The 21,390-nt window shown below is 40.3% G+C and overlaps 1 protein-coding gene across 7 annotated transcripts in view; it reads left to right on the forward strand.

The window, feature by feature from the left end:
* Positions 1–21,390, forward strand: part of LOC128694706 (retinol-binding protein pinta) — an 82,704-nt gene that overhangs the window by 11,143 nt on the left and 50,171 nt on the right. Inside the window, exon 4 of one of the 7 annotated variants that reach the window (XM_070095786.1) lies at positions 7,892–8,150. The exons of 5 other annotated variants lie outside the window; for them this stretch is intronic. In XM_070095786.1, coding sequence (XP_069951887.1) covers positions 7,892–8,150 — 259 coding nt within the window. Of the gene's footprint in view, positions 1–7,891; positions 8,151–9,716; positions 9,976–21,390 lie in introns of all 7 variants that reach the window. One more of the 7 variants, XM_070095784.1, reaches the window with a different exon arrangement.

Genomic DNA, 21,390 nt, shown 5'->3' on the forward strand with positions numbered 1-21,390 from the left:
TAGTGATTGATTCTTCCTGTTTCATTAAGTAGCTTTATAGTGTGCACGTGGGAACTTGTGAGATGCCCACTCTAACAATCACTGTTGACACAGATAACACAAGACTCCTTTGTCTTGTTCTCCCAAGTACCTCTGACCTATACTTCTTTTGAGACGGTTAACTGACCTACAGGAAATTCCTGTCTCCATTCACAAACCAGAACAGATTTCCTTGTGTTATGGAGTCTATGCTAGCTAGAAATCCCAATTCTATCCAGACTAATCTAGGTTTCTAATGACTTTTCCCTCTTCACGATGCCACGTGCATAGAAGAAATGGCACCTGTACAGTTGAAATGTGTTAGTACCCCCAGCATATACTTCTAGGGTCCCTGAATTCATTGGGGTTCCACTAACGAATATTTATATACACAAAGGATAACTAGCTTCTGGCTTAATATCCAAGGGATAATTACTCAGCAACGCTGGTCGTAATTGCCTCGTATTTGGACTTTTGCCCACACGTAACACGTAGCTAAATTACCCTCCGTTCCCCAAAATGACATCGGCCGACCTTGTTACTAAGTTGAAAGCAGATAATTGTCTCACTATGGGAACCTGGTATAGAGACTGAAATGTCCACAGTACGTCAGGAGCCTCTACTTCTATACTCTCTGGCGCCCAGGGAAAGTATTTTGCAGACAGCATGGGTCACTGAGCTTAGAGCTCCTCTGAGTTATCCTGACCTCTGTTCTCTACACATATGCTGCTATGTATGATAATCTATATAACTGTATTTGTGTATACCTGAATAAACTTACTTAATTGGCATCTTGTGAATCCCCATCTCACCTGGCTCGTACAGAGATGCTACCTTCACATATTATTATTTACTAACAATTTAAGCCTACCTAAATCACCCTTAAGACGTAAATCTATCAGTTTGTACATTATGTACAAACTGATAGATTTACGTGTAAAGGTTTGTAGATGAATGGTTCAGAGAACCGAAATGTTGATAAATTAGACACATGTGCAACTCTTGGGTATCTTTATTGAGGAAACGTTTCGCCACACAGTGGCTTCATCAGTCCATACGTGGGAGAAACTTGAAGAACAGGAGGAGAATGAGGTAATCAGTCCCTCAACCTTGAGTCGATGTGTTCAGTCCATCAATCTTGAATAGAATTCCACATGTATAACACATCGACTCAAGGTTGAGGGACTGATTACCTCATTCTCCTCCTGTTCTTCAAGTTTCTCCTACGTATGGACTGATGAAGCCACTGTGTGGCGAAACGTTTCCTCAATAAAGATACCCAAGAGTTGCACATGTGTCTAATTTATCAACGTGTAAAGGTGTGCAAGTCCCCCACGACCACAATACTAATGCTTACATACGAACCCGGCAGTGGATTTGTTTTTTCAAATTCAAATTCAAATTCAAAGTTAATTCTCTATAAGGATTACAATGCTGAGTTTACAGAAATTTGGTTATTGTGTGGTTTACATGTAGTAAAATTGTGATTACAGAGTGTACCACTAGAACGCTTAGCATGGCTAGGCATTTCGGGCAGACTTAGTTTAATTCTTAATTGTAAAATATTACAAATTATGAGGTAAGTTGGTATTATGGCTAAGTGACTAAATACTAGTTTGTGAGTTTAGCAATGTGAATGCTTTTGTTTTGGCACAGTACATAGTTTCAGTATTGGAGTATCACAGGATTCATTATTTTAAGATTGAGATTAATATTTCTGTTTATGGTCAAATGAGTGAGTGAGTGTGTGAACCACCAGGTGATATTCGTGTAGTTAGTTGACGGGGTGTATCAGGGAGATAAGATGTTTTCTAATGGTAGTTTTGAAGGTGATGAATGTGTCTGCAGTTCTAGAGTTCTCAGGTAGGGTATTCCAGATTTTAGGGCCTTTGACATACATTGAATTTTTGTAAAGGTTTAGTCGGACACGGGGAATGTCGTAGAGATGTTTGTGTCTGGTGTTATGCCTGTGGGTTCTGTCACAACTTTCAAGAAAGCGTTTTAGGTCAAGGTTGATATTAGAGTTTAAGGCCCTGTAGATGTAGATTGCACAGTAGTAAGTGTGGATGTACTGAACTGGGAGTAAGTTTAGGTCTATGAAGAGTGGGGGGGTGTGTTGCCAGGGATGGGATTTAGTGATTATTCTTACTGCAGCTTTTTGTTGGGTTATTATTGGCTTTAGGTGTGTTGCTGCAGTTGATCCCCAAGCACAAATAGCATAGGTGAGGTATGGATAAATAAGTGAGTGGTATAGTGTGAGAAGGGCATTTTGCGGCACGTAGTATCGTATCTTGGAGAGGATACCAACCGTTTTGGATACTTTTTTGGTTATATGCTGGATATGGGTGCTGAAATTCAGGTTGTTGTCAAGGTATAAGCCTAGGAATTTTCCCCCATTATTTCTGGTAATTAGAGTGTTGTCAATCTTAATGTTAATTTGTGCATCTCCTGCTCTACTACCAAACATAATATACATGTAGTAGGTTTTGTCAGTGTTAAGCGTAAGTTTATTGGCTGTCATCCAAGTCGATATTTTAATCAGCTCCTCATTCACAATGGTGTTGAGGGTGGCAAGATTAGGGTGAGAGATGACATAAGTCGTGTCATCAGCAAAGAGAATGGGTTTCAGGTGTTGGGATACGTTTGGAAGGTCATTGATGTATATGAGGAAGAGCAGGGGACCAAGGACACTTCCCTGCGGAACTCCAGTATCAAGTGGCCGTGTTGCTGATGCTGTGTCTTTAATGGTGACGTACTGATACCTATTAGTAATGTAAGATTTGAAATAAGCAAGCGCATGGCCTCTTATATCGTAATGATCAAGTTTGTGGAGTAGGATGTCGTGGTCTACTGTGTCAAAAGCTTTTCTTAGGTCAATAAAAATTCCTAGTGGATATTCCTTATTTTCCAATGCTGTGTAAAGCAGATCTAGCATTTTTATGATTGCATCATTAGTGCGTTTATTTTTCCTGAATCCAAATTGGCAGGGGTTGAGTATGTTTTGAGCCGTTATAAATTAATACAGTCTCCTGTGCACGAGTTTCTCAAAGATTTTGGATAGCAATGGTAAGTTAGATATTGGCCTATAGTTGTTTAAGTCTGTAGGGTCACCACCTTTATGTATTGGTGTAACCCTTGCCATCTTGAGTAGTTTCGGGAAGGTGCTAGTCTCTAGTGACTTGTTAAAAAGTAATGAAATTGCATGCGAAAGGACATGGGCCGCTCGCTTGTACAGTAATGGTGGGACATGAGACAGATTCCCCGAGTTATTTTTAAGTGACTTTATAATCTCAATGACTTCCGTGGGCTCAGTTGGTGCAAGATAGAAGGAATTAGGGAAATTCCCATCTAGGTAGTCCCCGGCATGGGCATTGGTATGTGGGATTTTACTGGCGAGATTAGATCCTATGTTTGAGAAGAAGTCGTTTATCTTGTTAGCTGTGTCAGTGGGATGTAGTGGTGTTTCATTAGGTTTAGTTAGGACAATATTCTTGGTTTTTCTCAGTTTGTGGGTCCCTAGAATCTGAGAGAGTGTTTTCCAGGTCTTTTTTATATCTCCTCTAGTGTCTGTGAATCTACTGGTGTAGTATAGTTGTTTGGCTTTCTTTATTACTTTGGTGAGAGCTGATGAATAGTGTTTAAGAGTATCTTTGTGTATTAAGCCCTGTCTATATTGCTTTTCATATTGGTGTTTCTTGTCAATGGATTTCAGAATGGTGCTGGTTAGCCATGGGCAACCAAGCCGTTTGTTTGTGATCTGTTTTGTTTTTATAGGACAATGTTTGTTGTATAGTCTAAGTAATTTGTTAAGAAAAATGTCTGTCCAGTCATCAATACCATTGGCCTTGGATAATTCTGTAGGCCAATCAACAGTCTCTAGGTCAGCTGTGAACTTCCTTACTGAGGCCTCGTCATGGAGTCTAAATGAGACTTTGTTGTATTCAAGTGGTGGTTTACTAATGTTTGTCAGGAGGAAGGTAGGGTAGTGGTCTGTAGTGCTATCTGTGATTATCCCTGATTTAAGGGGGGCTAGTATATTGGTCCATATGTGGTCTATTATGGTTGCACTTGTCTCAGTGAGCCTGGTTGGTTTAGTTATTGTTGGTATGAGAAGTGTGTTGTTCATATTGTTGATGAAATCAGTTACAGGCTGATCATCTAGTAAGCCAAGGTTGATGTTGAAGTCTCCAGCTAAGAGAAGGTGGTGCTTATTCATTTGTCTGTTTGTTATTAGTGACTTTAATTTCTCACTGAAATTTGGGATGTTTGTGTGAGGTATCCGGTAAATGGCACCGATTGTTATAGGCGTCTTAAGGTTTTTTACAGTAAAATTAGCAAAAATGTATTCCCCATATTCATCACTAAAGCAAGTGGTGCTAAGACAAGATAATTGGTTAGAGTAATAGATTGCAATACCACCCCCAACTTGGTTTGGTCTGCAGTTGTGAATTGCTGTGTATCCTGGTAGAGGGTAGATATCTATTGTGTCCTGCTTAAGCCAGGTCTCAGTAAGAATAATGCAGGAGAAGGGTGTCTTTAGTGATTCAAGGAGTGCTAGGAGGTCATCATAGTGTTTGCTTAAGGACCTGATGTTGTAGTTAAGTACTGATAGACTTTTAGCATTGTTTAGGATAGTGGTGGCTTGTGATGCTGTGTAATAAAGGCAGTTACTTTCCAATAGGTTTTGATTGGGTGTCAGATTATGGAGGTTTAGATCAGGGTCAACGTGATCAATCATCTTCTAGGTTTAAATTATGGTTATTTACATCCTGAGTTGTGTGTTGAGTTCTAGTACTGATATCTGTAGTGGTAGGAAGTTTGGACAAGTATATAGCTAGAGTATTTTGGTCATGTAGGGTATAGCTGCAGTTAGAATGATAACAAATTCTCACTACAGGCAGCACACTCCACCAATATTCAATACACTAAACCTACTCACCATACAAAACATCCATACTTATTACTGCACCTATTACATACATAGAACACTTAACTCTGATATTAACCCTCCCCTCAAACATCTCCTTGCCAATCTCAACAGAACACATGACCATAACACAAGGCACAGATCACTCTTTGATGTTCCTCGTGTCCATCTCACACTATGCAAAAACTCAATGCACATAAAAGGCCCTAAAATCTGGAATTCATTACCTGTAAATATAAAAGAAACACTACCTGTTTATAAATTCAAGTCTCTTCTCAAAGATCACTTACTCACCCAAAACCAAATAAATACTGAATAACTGAACCTTATAAATTGTATATCTTAAATGTTTCTCACAATTATATCACATAAATGTTAAACCTAAAACCCAATCTAACTTTATTATTTTTTAAATACACTACCTAACAGAATACTCCATACGACTGAATGTACAACAATGCAAGCAACCATATGACCTGTCTTTGTAATACTCACTTGTGCTTTATAGTAATCTGTTTACATTAATGTTTAATCACTGATTTCATCATTGCTTAGTTAATCTTAAGTTAATTTTAAGCCAGCCCGTAATGCTATGCATAGTATAAGTGGCTTTGGCGTACTGCTCTTGTCTGTATTTTTTTGTACCTCTGTATGTGTGCTCAAATTGGAAATAAAATAAAAAAATAAAAAATAAATAGTCACTACTACACATAATGAAGTTGATGTTGTCTATGTGTTGTGCTGGAATGAACTAAAGTACAACTAGGTATAAACTAGTAATATAAAAATACAAATTAAAAATAGAACAATAGAACTAAGGTCTAATAATGACTTTTGTGGAGTCTATGTTTTGAGCTAGAATGAGCTAAAGTACAATAGGTTTAATCTAATAATATAAAAATACAAATTAAAAATAGCACTAGTCTCTCACTAGTAATTGCACTATGGTCTAATATAGTGAATTTGGTATTGACTATGTATTGTACAAATAAATTTACAGAGTGTATTAAGTGTTGGTCAGAACAGTCGAGACGATTAAATGGGGTGTTTAGTGCCACTACCAGGTGAAGGAGGATCTTGCACCCCCCTCCCCGGTATAGCATCACTGACTAGGTGAAAAACCACTAGGCTGTGAGGATAGGTGATATCCATCTCGCTGTAGGGGCTCCGAACTACTAAATTGTACAGGTCGCTGCTATCGTGGCCCACCTAAATATCTCTGGCAGGTTAAATCACCACCACGAGATGTAGACCAAACGAAATGTAAATTTTGCCGGATGGACTATTGTCACACCCTGCGTCATTATGTACTTGAGTGCGATCAAATTAATGAATCTAGAGACAACTCGCTCAGTATATTACAGACCATTCTGGAGAAATACCCTGACTTTGATAGCTGTAAATAAAGCGTTACCACGTGTGTGTGTGTGTGTGTGTGTGTGTGTGTGTGTGTGTGTGTGTGTGTGTGTGTGTGTGTGTGTGTGTGTGTGTGTGTGTGTGTGTGTGTGTGTGTGTGTACTCACCTAGTTGAGGTTGCAGGGGTCGAGTCCAAGCTCCTGGCCCCGCCTCTTCACTGATGCTAGTCTGTCCTCTCTCCCTGTGAGCGCTCGTGTGTGTCCTCGTGTGTGTGTGTCCTCGTGTGTGTGCGTCCTCGTGTGTGTGCGTCCTCGTGTGTGTGCGTCCTCGTGTGTGCGCGTCCTCGTGTGTGGGTCCTTGTGTGTGCGCGCGCGCTCGTGTGGGTGTATGACCCACTTAATATTTGTATTTATAACTCATTACAATTGTAACCGGGTGCGAGCGTGTCAGTGGCTCATTACTTTGTAATATGTTCATGATTGTAATCATGTATAGGAGTGTAGATGGTTCAGTACCTTTGTAACTTGCCATGATTGTGACCAGATGTACCTGGAGATCATTACCTTTGTAACTAGTTCAGCTATCATAACTTTGGGGTCCAGTCCCTGGACCCATTATGTACCTCTAATCTTTTGACTACTACCCACAGGATGGGTATGGGGTGCATAATAAACATATTAAACAAAAAAAAAACACCTAAGGGCAGCCTATTTACATTGTAAAACGTCAATGATTGATGTTTTGCTACGTGTTTCTATTTGTGTCCAAATTGTATTTTCTCTATTTTAAGTTAGATTAAATTAATTTAGCAAATCAGAAATAAGTCATGAAATGTCTAGTGACGTAGCCGAGGAAAATATAAAACATGGAATGATTAACGTTGGTTGATTGCTTTTGCTGAGAGAATGGGGCTGCATAGGCTATCGCCTACTCCATATTTACGTGTCCTTAGACATCATTATGCCGCACCCCTGTCATAATGCTGACACCACTGAACGAGTCATATGACAAGGATTCGAGTCATGGTTTTCTTCCTGACGAATATACAAACAGTAAATAACAAAAAAAAGGCACAATACCGTGACTGGAACGATACAAAAATAACCTACCTCCACTACTACCACCACCACCTCCTGCCTATATGTACTACTCCTCTCCTTTTCGTTAGTGTGACTTTGTAAATGGTCCAACTCGGACCGAAACGTCGTCGTAAGCTCCTCTCTATGTGCGGGTTATTTGTGTATACAAACAGTAACACAGGCCATTTGGCCGACGGAGTATTATGCTTAGCTTATGCCTTGTGTTCTTGTGTCTCGGTATGTGTATGTGATATTGTTATTTAGTGGGATGCTATTTTATTATTATTATTATTATTATATAGTGCCTGTGCTGTGTCTGAGTATCAACGGCGAAAACTACACGTTACTCTGGGCTTGAAAATGACAACTGAATGTCACTTTAAAATGGGCTTAAATGTTTTTTTTTAATGTGAGCGATATTTAAATCACTGTTAGCAAAGATTTGGACCCAGCATCATAACGTTATTAACATGGCCTCTTTAGCCTGAAAACTTGTTCGGGGGCATTACAGTGTGCTGCTGCCCCTGCCTGGGTATGACCAGTTGGGACGCAAGGTGGTGTTGGGGCGCTGGGGCATCTACGACCCCAGAAAGATTAGCATGGACGAGTTGATAAAATCTGTGGGGATAATGTTGGACGTGATGATGGATGTGGACGAGAAGTCAAGCATCACAGGGATGGTAATGGTTGGGGACTGCACGGGTCTGACCCTCCAGCACGCCCTCTCCTTCACCCCCTCACACGCCAGGAAGTCTTTATTCTTTTGGCAGGTACGTCGAGGCCACTGGCTGCTCAGTTTGCAGCTCCTGAAGCACTCATTATTTCAGTAAACAAAGCACCACGTGGGCTTGAACCAAGGTCTGCCAGGTGAGAACACCACACCTCTACACCTGCACCATGAGGGCTCATTAGTATTGAAAAGAGGATTTGTTTGGTGGATGAAATAGTAAGCATAACACGATCGATATATTAAATAAAGATCGTCGTTGCTTATATGCCATTGTGGCTGAGCGACGGAAGTGCGGAATTGTTAGCTGGTTTAAGTTTACATAATACCTTGTTTAAGCAAGTTATTGCGTCCCCGATAATGTAGACGCAGGGATCTCAAGCCTACGGCCCGAGAGCCGGATGTGGCCCTTCTAGGAAATGGATACGGTCCTCACATGAAATTATAAATTCACTTTCACATAGGTTCCACACTGCACATTGTCGACAATTACAAAATATTTAAAACCATTTTACACTAAAACTATATCACCACCTCTAACAACCACCTGAGGATAATTTTTACTGTTATTAAAACGTGGGTTACGTTAGTTGCTACGTTGATAACAGTACTGACGGGTTAGCTTCTATTTCCTGATGACCACCCAGTAGCACCACCCAGAAGCCGATAGGCTTCTGGGTGGTGCTAGTATTAACAGTACTATGCTACCATGGGTGGCACCATCAAAGCCTATCGGCTTCTGGTGGTGCAAGCACACTTGGACCTTGGGTGTCGCTAATGACAATATTACTAAAGTTGTAATAAATGTGCGTATTGCAAAAGGAAATATTAAACTACTCTATCCTGCACTTGACTGGAATAAACGATCTAGGAAGGCCTTGTCATCGCCTGAGCATTACTCGGACAGACTACGACAGAAATCTCTCCGCCTCATGTTCTACAATGTTGGAACAAACCCTCTACGACGGTTAAAACCAGCCTCATGTTCCACATTGATGGGATAAACGCTAGAACTCTAGAATGGTCCTCTGTCCACCTGCTGCACATTATTACTGAGACAAACATAAAAGGATGGCTCCTAGCCCGTCCCACAAGAGCGAGTAGTGATCAACAATATTAAGGAAACTTGTAACTAATCGACACTCAAGACCCACCGAACGTTCAACATCATATGATCTGCTACAAGCGTATGTCAGTGTTACATATTTATTGTATTTGAAAAAAAAAAAAAACCGCTAAACTCGTTTGGGTCACTCAGCGTTGCGAAATATTCGACTTGATCAAAGGCAGAGCCACTTAGATGCAGCAACAGGTAGTATATCGTAATCATCTATTGTATGGGATGTAACTTGTCCTGGCTTAATCTCTTATGCTTTCTATTGATGACTTTTAATGACAGAAGAGCTTTGGTGGTGGACTCGCATACCAATTTGTAAAACGGTTTTGAACTATCTGTAGTGACATTTCCGTTGTAGAACCTCAGTTAATGTAGAAATATCTTTTGCCGAATTTGACTGCAACAGTTACAATCAGCCTACTCATGAAACAGCCTAATAATAGAGCGTAAGTTGGTGTTGTGAGGCATGTCTCGCTAATTGAAGTGTTACAGTATAATGCTGCCGTTGCCCGGGTACGACCATCTGGGACGCAAGGTATTCATAGGCCGATGGGGAGCATACGACCCTAAAGAAGTTTCCGTGGATGACGTAAACAGGGCGAGTATTATGATATCCGACATTATGGCTGATGAAGATGAGCAATGTACCATAACTGGTTCTGTTATGGTGGGTGATTCTGAAGGAATGACAATGGCACACGTGGCAGCCTTCACCCCGTCACTCATCAAAAAGTCCATGGTGCTATGGCAGGTGAGTTTTTAGCTCTCTCACTAAGGACCCGTGTACGATTCCCGGCTGACAAAATATGTATTCATGCGTCTTTACCCCTAATGCCTATGTTCACATAGCAGTAAGTAGGCACCTAGGAGTTAGTCTATTGATTTGGGTTGCATCCTCTGGGATGGTTGTATACCTTAAGTCTCTGCTTTCAAATGAACTAAAGTATGATTACAGCTTTAAATCTGTACATTGAATTATGTAAAAATAAACCACTGGCCAAGATGTGTATAGTTATATGGTAGGTAAGTCCTTGGTCTCGCATCTGATGGTCGAAACGTCCTTGGTCCCAAGGTAGATAAGTCCTTGTTCCCTCTTCAGATGGTTAAAAATGTTCGATGGATTAAAAAGTGTCGTTGGGCTCTTAAAAACCCTTCAATTAATGCAATGAATTTGAAATCACGCACGTGCAAAACAAGTATAAAACAACACCGGAGACAAGGCAAACAAAAAAAACTGGGAAACAAGAACCCTTATTATTATATTTAACAAAAAGCGCTAAAATAAGAAACAGTAAACTAGGTCAGCATCCCTGGCATGTGTATCCTGCACTAGACTTGTGTACCACTTGGAAAGTATAAGTTTTATCGCAAGCATCATGGCATCGAGGAAGGGAAATCACGCCTCACTAACAATGTAATAAACATATTTACAAACTGAACAAGCAGCCGAATAATCCCCAGGATACTCCACAGGTTACAGCAATAAATAAAATACAAAAAGAAGGCAGAGTCACAGTGAGGAGACGTGGGGATGGGAAAAAGTGGCAAATGACGTTGTATACTGCTCTTGATATAAGAACATAAGAACATAAGAAAGGAGGAACACTGCAGAAGGCCTGTTGGCCCATACTAGGCAGGTCCTTTACAATTCATCCCACTAACAAAACATTTGACCAACCCAATTTTCAATGCCACCCAAGAAATAAGCTCTGATGTGAAAGTCCCACTCAAATCCAACCCCTCCCACTCATGTACTTATCCAACCTAGATCTGAAACTACCCAAAGTCCCAGCCTCAATAACCCAACTAGGTAGACTGTTCCACTCATCAACTACCCTATTTCCAAACCAATACTTTCCTATGTCCTTTCTAAATCTAAACTTATCTAATTTAAATCCATTACTGCGGGTTCTCTCTTGGAGAGACATCCTCAAGACCTTATTAATATCCCCTTTATTAATACATATCTTCCACTTATACACTTCGATCAGGTCTCCCCTCATTCTTCGTCTAACAAGTGAATGTAACTTAAGAGTCTTCAATCTTTCTTCATAAGGAAGATTTCTAATGCTATGTATTAATTTAGTCATCCTTCGCTGAATGTTTTCTAACGAATTTATGTCCATTTTGAAATACGGAGACCAGAACTGAGCTGCATAATCTAGGTGAGGCCTTACTAATGATGTATAAAGCTGCAGTATGACCTCTGGACTTCTGTTGCTTACACTTCTTGATATAAATCCCAGTATTTGCCTTATTACGTAAGCTTAGGCATTGTTGTCTTGGTTTAAGGTTGCTGCTCACCATAACCCCCAAGTCTTTTTCGCAATCTGTATGGCTAAGTTCTACATCATTTAACTTAAAGGTACTAGGGTTATGGGCACTCCCAAGCTTCAGAACCTTGCATTTATCTACATTGAACTGCATCTGCCACTTTTCTGACCAAGAATAGAGTTTGTTTAAATCCTCCTGAAGTTCCATAACATCTACGTTTGAATCAATTATCCTGCCTATCTTTGTGTCATCGGCGAATTTGCTCATATCACTAGTAATTCCCTCATCAAGATCATTGATATATAAACAACAACGGGCCCAAGACTGATCCCTGTAGAATGCCACTTGTTACAGATCCCCACTCGGATTTAACCCCATTTATGAACACTCTCTGCTTCCTGTCAGTGAGCCATGACTCGATCCACGAGAGCACTTTTCCCCCAATGCCATGAGCTGCCACTTTCTTTAACAGTCTATGGTGCGGAACTCTATCAAAAGCCTTACTAAAATCTAAGTAAATAATATCAAATTCTTTATTGTGGTCAACAGCCTCAAAAGCTTTACTGAAGAAAGTTAATAAATTAGTTAGACAAGACCGGCCTCTTGTGAATCCATGCTGAAGCAAATGACTTACACGGAGACAAATTTCATCGTGTCGTTGCAATGACGGGGGGAAAAGGAGGCCAGCTGTACCACACGGAGATAACTACCTAGGGATAAACATTATACCAAATCTAACATTACAGGCTCATATATATATGGAATATCTTCGGCTGAAAAAAAAAGCTGAGCAACCTTCAGTAATTTGAATATGGAATCAAATAAATACATACAATACCAGAAACAGCTGCCTTTTCTACTCATGCAGCAAATGAAGTGTAGCAGAGCAGTTAATGTATTAGGTTCAACACCAGCTGTTTGCACGAGGGCCATTAAAAACCACAAAAATATACTTAAATAAAAAAGATAGTGAATAAAAACCTCACAATGTACATGTATATGTAGTGTATATATATATCACTGAGTAACAACACCACTAGTAGTACAGAGGTTTTAATATTCTGGCGTAATAACAATAACAATAATTGTCAGAATATTAATTTTAATTATTATTAACGATTATGAGTCTACATATTAAGAATCTCTTAATGGTTCCCCTATGCATGATGTGTAGTGGAAACCTGCAACTGATTTACTCTTGCAACAGTCGACATATCCTGGGATTTTGGCGTTTAGAATTAATATCATGAAGTTCATTCATTACCTCCAAGATCTGTAAGTTATGGCGTTGCAATACAACTATAGCAACATGGTTATACTACATGGTGTTAGCCAGAACTGTGGTGTTAACCGGAGGTATGGTACTGTGGTTTGGAGGCACCTATTTTGCTGTGTGGTGTGGATCAGAACTATGTGGTGCTATGGGACTGTGTGGTGTTGATCAGGGCTGTGGATAAACTGGGCCTATGGTGCTGTGTCGTACTGACCGCTGTTTATGATGCGTAGCGTAGACAAATTGTGTAGTGTGTACTCTGGTGTAGGCCATTTTGGTGCTGTGGTTTTAATGGGACTGACTGCTGATAATGAAAAGTTCATTGTGGTCAATAGCATCTTGTACTTACCTATTTGTGGTTACAGATTGTACATTTCACTGAACACTGCCTGTTGATGTTTAGCAAAGAACGTGAAAAAAAAAAACAGACCTACTTGGGCTATCCGTTTTACACTTGAGGTTATACTAGCATGCGGCGTAATCCTACCACTGCCGAGTTATGAAACTTCAGGCTCCAGGGTCGTGATCACTCGTTGGGGACGGTTTGAACCCTCTAAGTTATCTCTGAACGACCTTATGAAGGCTTCTCTGGCCGTCATAGAAGTGTGGATGGATGAGGACGCGCAAGCGAGTGTAACAGCCATGGTGACCGTGGAGGACTCAGTCCCTGGGTTTCTCCCACATAACAGACTTAACCCCTAGTTTCGTCAAGAAGGCCTCTGCGCTCCTCCAGGTATTACTTATGACGGAATTTTTTTTAACTGATTCTGAGTATATTGTAGGTATATTGCTGCACTCTAACAGCACCTTTCAAGGCAGGTGAAATTGCCGACCTAGAAAATGTACAGAGAACTTTCACGGCGCGCATAACGGAGATAAAACACCTCAATTACTGGGAGCGCTTGAGGTTTCTAAACCTGTATTCCCTGGAACGCAGGAGGGAGAGATACATGATTATATACACCTGGAAAATCCTAGAGGGACTAGTACCGAACTTGCACACGAAAATCACTCACTACGAAAGCAAAAGACTTGGCAGACGATGCACCATTCCCCCAATGAAAAGCAGGGGTGTCACTAGCACGTTAAGATAACATACAATAAGTGTCAGGGGCCCGAGACTGTTCAACTGCCTCCCAGCACACATAAGGGGGATTACCAACAGACCCCTGGCAGTCTTCAAGCTGGCACTGGACAAGCACCTAAAGTCAGTTCCTGATCAGCCGGGCTGTGGCTCGTACGTTGGTTTGCGTGCAGCCAGCAGCAACAGCCTGGTTGATCAGGCGCTGATCCACCAGGAGGCCTGGTCACAGACCGGGCCGCGGGGGCGTTGACCCCCGAAACTCTCTCCAGGTAAACTCCAGGAGGCTCTTGCGATCATTTACACTATATGCAAAATTCTTTATAGGTAAATTTCATGTAGCCTACTCCATATTAAATTATTACAATTAGAACTAAGTGCTAAACCCACAAGGGTCATACAGCACTCCACGGTTTACTGGTAAGGTCCAACTCCAGCTGACACAACTAGTTCTAGATTTCTTTAAGAGCCTTAAGACAATGAAGGCAGAACCCGTAGCTAAAACAGTCATTTTTTGGTTTTATTAATTTTGTGCAAAACCTTGCACATTTTCATTTGTTTTTCTAAATAATTTTGCACTTATTTAGCATTGTACTTTTGCAGTACGAACCACGGTTTGGCTGTTTTAAAATCTGGAGCAAGACACTGCAATGATAATTAAAATATCGCCCGTTACAGAGACACAAAGAGGCTATTTTATATTCTATATTGTACATGTGTCATCTCTACATGTCACCTGTACAGTGACTTCGTCAGGTTATCCTAGGTTAAATCTTCAAAATTTATGACCAGTTTATGCTAGTAACAACTATGTGCTTAATGTAACCATTGTAGGGATTTATAATACGTTGTCAAATCACCTATATTTAAACATCAGTAAACCTATTCAAAGTGGTTTTTAAAAAACAGCGACACAACCTGTCATAGCGGAGGTGATGATGGTTCAAGGCTGGTACGTGGTTTCTTTTCGTTTATTCTCAAAGCAGTTCTCCAGATGTTTACTTCATGAAGAGCGAGACATTACATTATTTTCCTGAATCTTGAGTGACAGTAGCGTCCTGTACCGACTCCAGAATGGCCATGGAACCACTTTCAGGCAATCACTTATTGGAAGAAACCAATACCTGAGTTCTATCCATCCATTATGGCACTTTGATTGTGGAACCGGCTTTCCCCACGACTCAATGACGATTCACGGATCATCCACAAGCCAAGAACATAGTGGCTCGATGCGATCCGCCTAAAGTTAGTTTAATATTTTTATTATGCACCCCATATCCATCCTGTGGACGCTAGAGACATCAACAGACCAGCGACGAGGCTGACAGAGTACACACACCTCAATCAGATACTAAGAAACACCATCAGGAAACCTCGTCCAATATCAGAATTTTTCCACAAACGACATTGGAAAAAACTTGCTAAAACCAACGAATTCCTAAGCATTCCTAATTGACCACCGCAAACTTGCGCAAGAATTCGGGACCCATATTGGCACAGATGTCATTCACACTAAAAAAAAATGGAATGCTCATCACCAGTGTTAATGTTGCTTACAAGGCTTCATCCTGTCCCTGGCTACCCTATAAATTCCTCAGTATCTTGTACGTGTTTATTGTACCTTCCTGGTCTTTCTGTCTTCCAGTGTTATCAGGTTTCGTACCTTTAGTCTCTCCTCATAGCTCACATTCCTTAGCTCTGAGATTAGTTTCGTTTCAAAGCTCTTTGATTTTTTTTCGGTTTCTTGATATAGAGAGAAACACCAACGTCAAAGACCTGGGAGTGATCATGTCGGAGGATCTCACCTTCAAGGACCATAACATTGTATCAATCGCATCTGCTAGAAAAATGACAGGATGGATAATGAGAACCTTCAAAACTAGGGAGGCCAAGCCCATGATGACACTCTTCAGGTCACTTGTTCTATCTAGGCTGGAATATTGCTGCACACTAACAGCACCTTTCAAGGCAGGTGAAATTGCTGACCTAGAAAATGTACAGAGAACCTTCATGGCGCGCATAACGGAGATAAAACACCTCAATTACTGGGAGCGCTTGAGGTTCCTAAACCTGTATTCGCTGGAACGCAGGCGGGAGAGATACATGATTATATACTCCTGGAAAATCCTAGAGGGACTAGTACAGAACTTGCACACGAAAATCACTCACTACGAAAGCAAAAGACTTGGCAGACGATGCAACATCCCCCCAATGAAAAGCAGGGGTGTCACTAGCACGTTAAGAGACCATACAATAAGTGTCAGGGGCCCGAGATTGTTCAGCTGCCTCCCAGCATACATAAGGGGGATTACCAACAGACCCCTGGCAGTCTTCAAGCTGGCACTGGACAAGCACCTAAAGTCGGTTTCTGACCAGCCGGGCTGTGGCTCGTACGTTGGTTTGCGTGCAGCCAGCAGTAACAGCCTGGTTGATCAGGCTCTGATCCACCAGGAGGCCTGGTCACAGACCGGGCCGCGGGGGCGTTGACCCCCGAAACTCTCTCCAGGTAAACTCCAGGTAATACTTAAACTTGCGACTCTGGCTCTTCTTGCCGAATAAAGCAAGCGAAAATTTGTGTATGCAATAAATTCAGAAAAACTATTCTGAACCTAGCAAAAAAAAAAATCATTGTTTATTATTAAAGTATTGTAAACTTACCTAAAATATATTTAGTTGGATTACACAAAATTAAATTGCGGTTGTTATAACATGGTTAGGTAAGTTTTCTAAGGTACTTTCGGTACAAAATTATTAATTTTTACATTAACACAAATGAAAAAAAATCTTTAAGCGTATAAGAGCAAATTTTAGAAAGGACTTAATTTTAAATGAGTTCTTGCTAATTGACCAATTTTACATGTTCGGCAGGACACGTATATATATATCGTATTGTAACCACGAACGAGTGGTATTTAATCAATAACACTACGAATAGCCGAGGGCTCGAACCCGTGTTGTTTTGGCCCTCATGGTGAGCGAAAATCACACAACACTAACCCACAGGACCACCAAATCCTACAAAGATAACGCACCCAGGAGAGCTAGGTGTTGTACCGTGATCCGAGGACATACGATGACGTGGGTGCCTCAGAGCTAATTTCATTTTACTCCCCGTTTGGTGTAATATATATATATATATATATATATATATATATATATATATATATATATATATATATATATATATAAGGATGGCTCTTAGCCCGTCCATGAGAGCGAACAGTGATCGATATTAAGGAAACTTGTAACTAATCGATACTCAAACCCCACCGAAGGCTCAACCTCATATGATCTGCTACAAGCGTATGTCGTTGTTATATATTTATTATTGTATTTACAACAAAAAAAAAAACAAAAAAAAAACGCTAAACTCGTTTGGGTCACTCAGCGTTGCGAAATATTCGACTTGATCAATGGCAGAGCCACTTAGACGCAGCAACAGGTAGTACATCGTAATCATCTATTGTATGGGATGTAACTGTTGTCCTGGCTTAATCTCTTATGCTTTCTATTGATGACTTTTAATGACAGAAGAGCTTTGGTGGTAGACTCGCTTATCAATTTGTAAAATGGTTTTGGACTATCTGTAGTGACATTTCCGTTGTAGAACCTCAGTTAATGTAGAAATATCTTTTGCCGAGTTTGATTGTAACTTTAAACAGAACTAGAATCTTTACCTTGTTCTATAACACTGTTACAATCAGCCTACTTATGAAACAGCCTAATAATAGAGCGTAAGTTGGTGTTGTGAGGCATGTCTCGCTAACTGAAGTGTTACAGTGTAATGCTGCCGTTGCCCGGGCACGACCATCTGGGACGCAAGGTAATCTTAGGCCGATGGGGAGTATACGACCCTCAACTAGTTTCCGTGGATGACATAAATAGGGCAAGTCTTATGATATCCGACATTTTGGCAGAAGAAGATGAGCAAACTACCATAACTGGTTCTGTTTTTGTGGGTGATTCTGAAGGCATGACGATGGCACACATAGCAAGCTTCACCCCGTCACTCATGAAGAAGTCCATGGTGCTATGGCAGGTGAGTTCTTGGCTCTTTCACTAAGGGCCAGGGTAAGGTTCCCGCCTGACAAAATCTATATACAAGCGTCTTTATCCCTAATGCCTATGTTCGCCTAGCAGTAAATAAGTACTACCTAGGAGTCCGCATCATTGTTCGTGGTTATTTATCTTAAGTCTTTGCTTTAAAATGAGCTAATGTATGATAACAGCTTTAAATCTGAACATGGAATTATGTAAAAATAAACTACATGTATTGCCAAGATGTCTATGGTGGTATGGCAGGTAAGTCCTTGGCTCTCTTATCTCTCGTTAGACAAAATTTGGTGTAACACCAGGTAGCTCATAAATTCTTATCAGTTATTTAAACAATATCATGTTGCGAGTCTTTGGTCTCGCATCTGATGGTGGGAACGTCCTTGGTCCCAAGATAGGTAAGTCGGTCTGGAGTTTTAAGGCTCTAACCGCGGGTTCAAGCCCCGCCCGTGGTATGGTTTAAGTAAATCCGTGTTCCCTCAGATAGTTAAAAAAGTTCGAGGGCAGTGTCAGCACACCATTGTCGTTGGTCTCTTAAAAACTCTTCAGTTAATGCAATGAATCTGAGGTTACACATGTGCGAAACAAGTATAAAACAACACAGGAGACAGGGCAAATAGAAAACTGGGAAACAAGTGAGAACCCTTATTATTAATATATATTAAAAAAAGCGCCTAAATAAGAAACACTAAACTAGGTCAGCATCCCTCGCATGCATACCCTGCACAGGAATTGTATACCACTTGGAAAGTTTAACCACTGCTCGTAAGACATACCCCTTAGCTCCGGGACTAATCTTGTTGCAAACCTTTGCAGTTTCTCTAGTTTCCTTACATGCTTGGCTTGGTGTGGGTTCCAAACTGGTGCTGTGTGGTGTGGATCAGTTCTATGTGGTGGTATGGGACTGTGTGGTGTTGATTAGGGCTGTGGATAAACTGGGCTTATGGTGCTGTGTCGTACTGACCGCTGTTTATGATGCGTAGCGTAGACAAATTGTAGAGTGTGTGTACTCTGGTGTGGGCCATTATGATGTGCTGTGGTGTAGGGTGCTTTGGTTTTAGTGGGACTAATTGCTGATAATGAAAAGTTCATTGTGGTCTATAGCATCTTGTACATACCTATTTGTGGTTGCAGATTGTATGTATCATTGGGGGCTCTGGTGGCTAAAGCTCTCGCTTCACACGGCGAGGGTCTGGGTTAGATTCCCAGCCAGTGTAGACACAGAGCGTGTTTCCTTACACCTGTTGTCTATGTTCCTGGTGTTAGTCGACTGGTGTGGGTCGCATCCTGGGACAGTGACCTAATTTGCCCGAAGCGGCTTTCTGTATACTAGTAATATGTCATTGATGTCAGCTATGGTGTGTATACCTTGTACATGTACTTGTAGTAAATATATTATTATTGAACACTGACTGTTGATGCTGAGCAAAGAAAGTGGAAAAAAAAAGACAATCTTACTTGGGGCTATCCGTTAACACTTGAGGTTATGCTAGCATGCGGCCCTCTTGCTCCCCACAGCGTAATCGTACCCCTGCCGGGTTATGAAACTTCAGGCTTCAGGGTCGTGATCACTCGTTGGGGACGGTTTGAACCCTCTAAGTTATCTCTGAACGACCTTATGAAGGCTTCTCTGGCCGTCATAGAAGTGTGGATGGATGAGGACGCGCAAGCGAGTATAACAGCCATGGTGACCGTGGAGGACTGTCAGTCCCTGGGTTTCTCCCACATAACAGACTTAACCCATAGTTTCGTCAAGAAGGCCTCTGCGCTCCTCCAGGTATTACTTAAGTGGAAAAAATGTTAAGTGAGGCTGAGTATATTGTAGGAGGCTCTTGCGATCATTTATATTATATGCAAAATTCGTCATAGGCAAATTTCATATAGCCTAATCCATATTAAATTATTAGAATTGGAACAGTGCTAAACCCACAAAGGTCATCCATATTAAAGAACATAAAATAATAAAGACTTGACACGGTTTACTGGTAAAGTGCAACTCCAGCTGACACAACTAGTCCTAGATTTCTTTAAGAAGGCAGAACAAGTAGCTAAAACAGCCATTTTCAGGTTTTATGCAAAACCTTACACAGTTTCATTTTTAACCATATGCGATTCAAGTATATTTAGCATTGTACATTTGCAGTACGAACCACGGTTTGTCTGTCTTAAAATGTGGGGCAAGACACTGCAATGATAATAATAATATCTTATTTTTTTTATATTTGATTTAAAACGTAATATTACAACATAAAAAATAAATATATAGAAAACCACCATCCCTTAACAAACAGGTATCCAAAAGAGAATTCATAAGCACAGTACACCATATAAATTGCTCAACATTCCGACGGTCGCTATATACACTTCGAGCAACCGAGGATGTTCATCATGCATAAATAAAAATCAGATAAGAGCTTTGTGGCCCAAGTATGTCATCCTAGTACAAAAATGCACTAAAAGACATGCTATAATAAATCATATACCACTATCTCCTCCACCATAATAGATATTATATAATCACATAGCTAGACTTATAGCATATATGTTTACCAACATATTTTATAATACTTAAAACATTATGATAAAATAATAATACAAAACATCAATACACAATGTTACATTACAGTGGTACAAACACATAATAACAATATATAAATGTTACATTACAGTGGTTCAAACACATAATAACAATATATAAATGTTACATTACAGTGGTTCGAACCCATAATAACAATATATAAATGAAAACAAAACATATAACGTAAATCGCAACACAAGGAAGCATATAGTTTAACATGCTGACATAAAACAGATGCTCATGGAAAACTAGAAATGAAACATTATAACAACCCGTATGCAACATCCCTGTGCAAATAGTTACTATAAGAATGCAGCACACACTGCAAGCCTTCCCCCCCCCCTATTCCCAACAGCTGTATCTGCCGTCACCATCATAACCAAAACTATAAAATAACATTAATTAACATGGTTGAAAATAGAAACATTCTGAAACACGCTTCATACATAACCACATTCCTGCATAACCCAGGAAATACAAATGCATAAACACATATATAACATACGTACAAAAACCACAATGAATACAGCGATATACACAGACAGCATACCTCTCCAAAAGCGTAATTAAATCCCTACATAACAGTTAGCACAATAAAATAGTCTACGTAAACATACCATTACTTCATAGAAGTACTAAGTATTAATAATAATATATAAAAATTAGAATCCAATAAAATCCAAAAAAAAAAAAAAAAAATAAATCAACATATCTTAATACAGAAGCTTTCTTAAACATGCTTCATACATAGCCACTTCCCTGCAAGACACAGGAAGTACATTTGTTAAAAATGATACATTAGCATAATAAGAACCTTGTGAAAGCTAAGACACATGTGCAACATCTGGATATCTTTATTGTAGACGTTTCGCCATCCAGTGGCTTTATCAATACAAATTCTAGGACA

Source organism: Cherax quadricarinatus, chromosome 51, assembly GCF_038502225.1.
Source record: "Cherax quadricarinatus isolate ZL_2023a chromosome 51, ASM3850222v1, whole genome shotgun sequence".
Taxonomy (NCBI): domain Eukaryota; kingdom Metazoa; phylum Arthropoda; class Malacostraca; order Decapoda; family Parastacidae; genus Cherax; species Cherax quadricarinatus.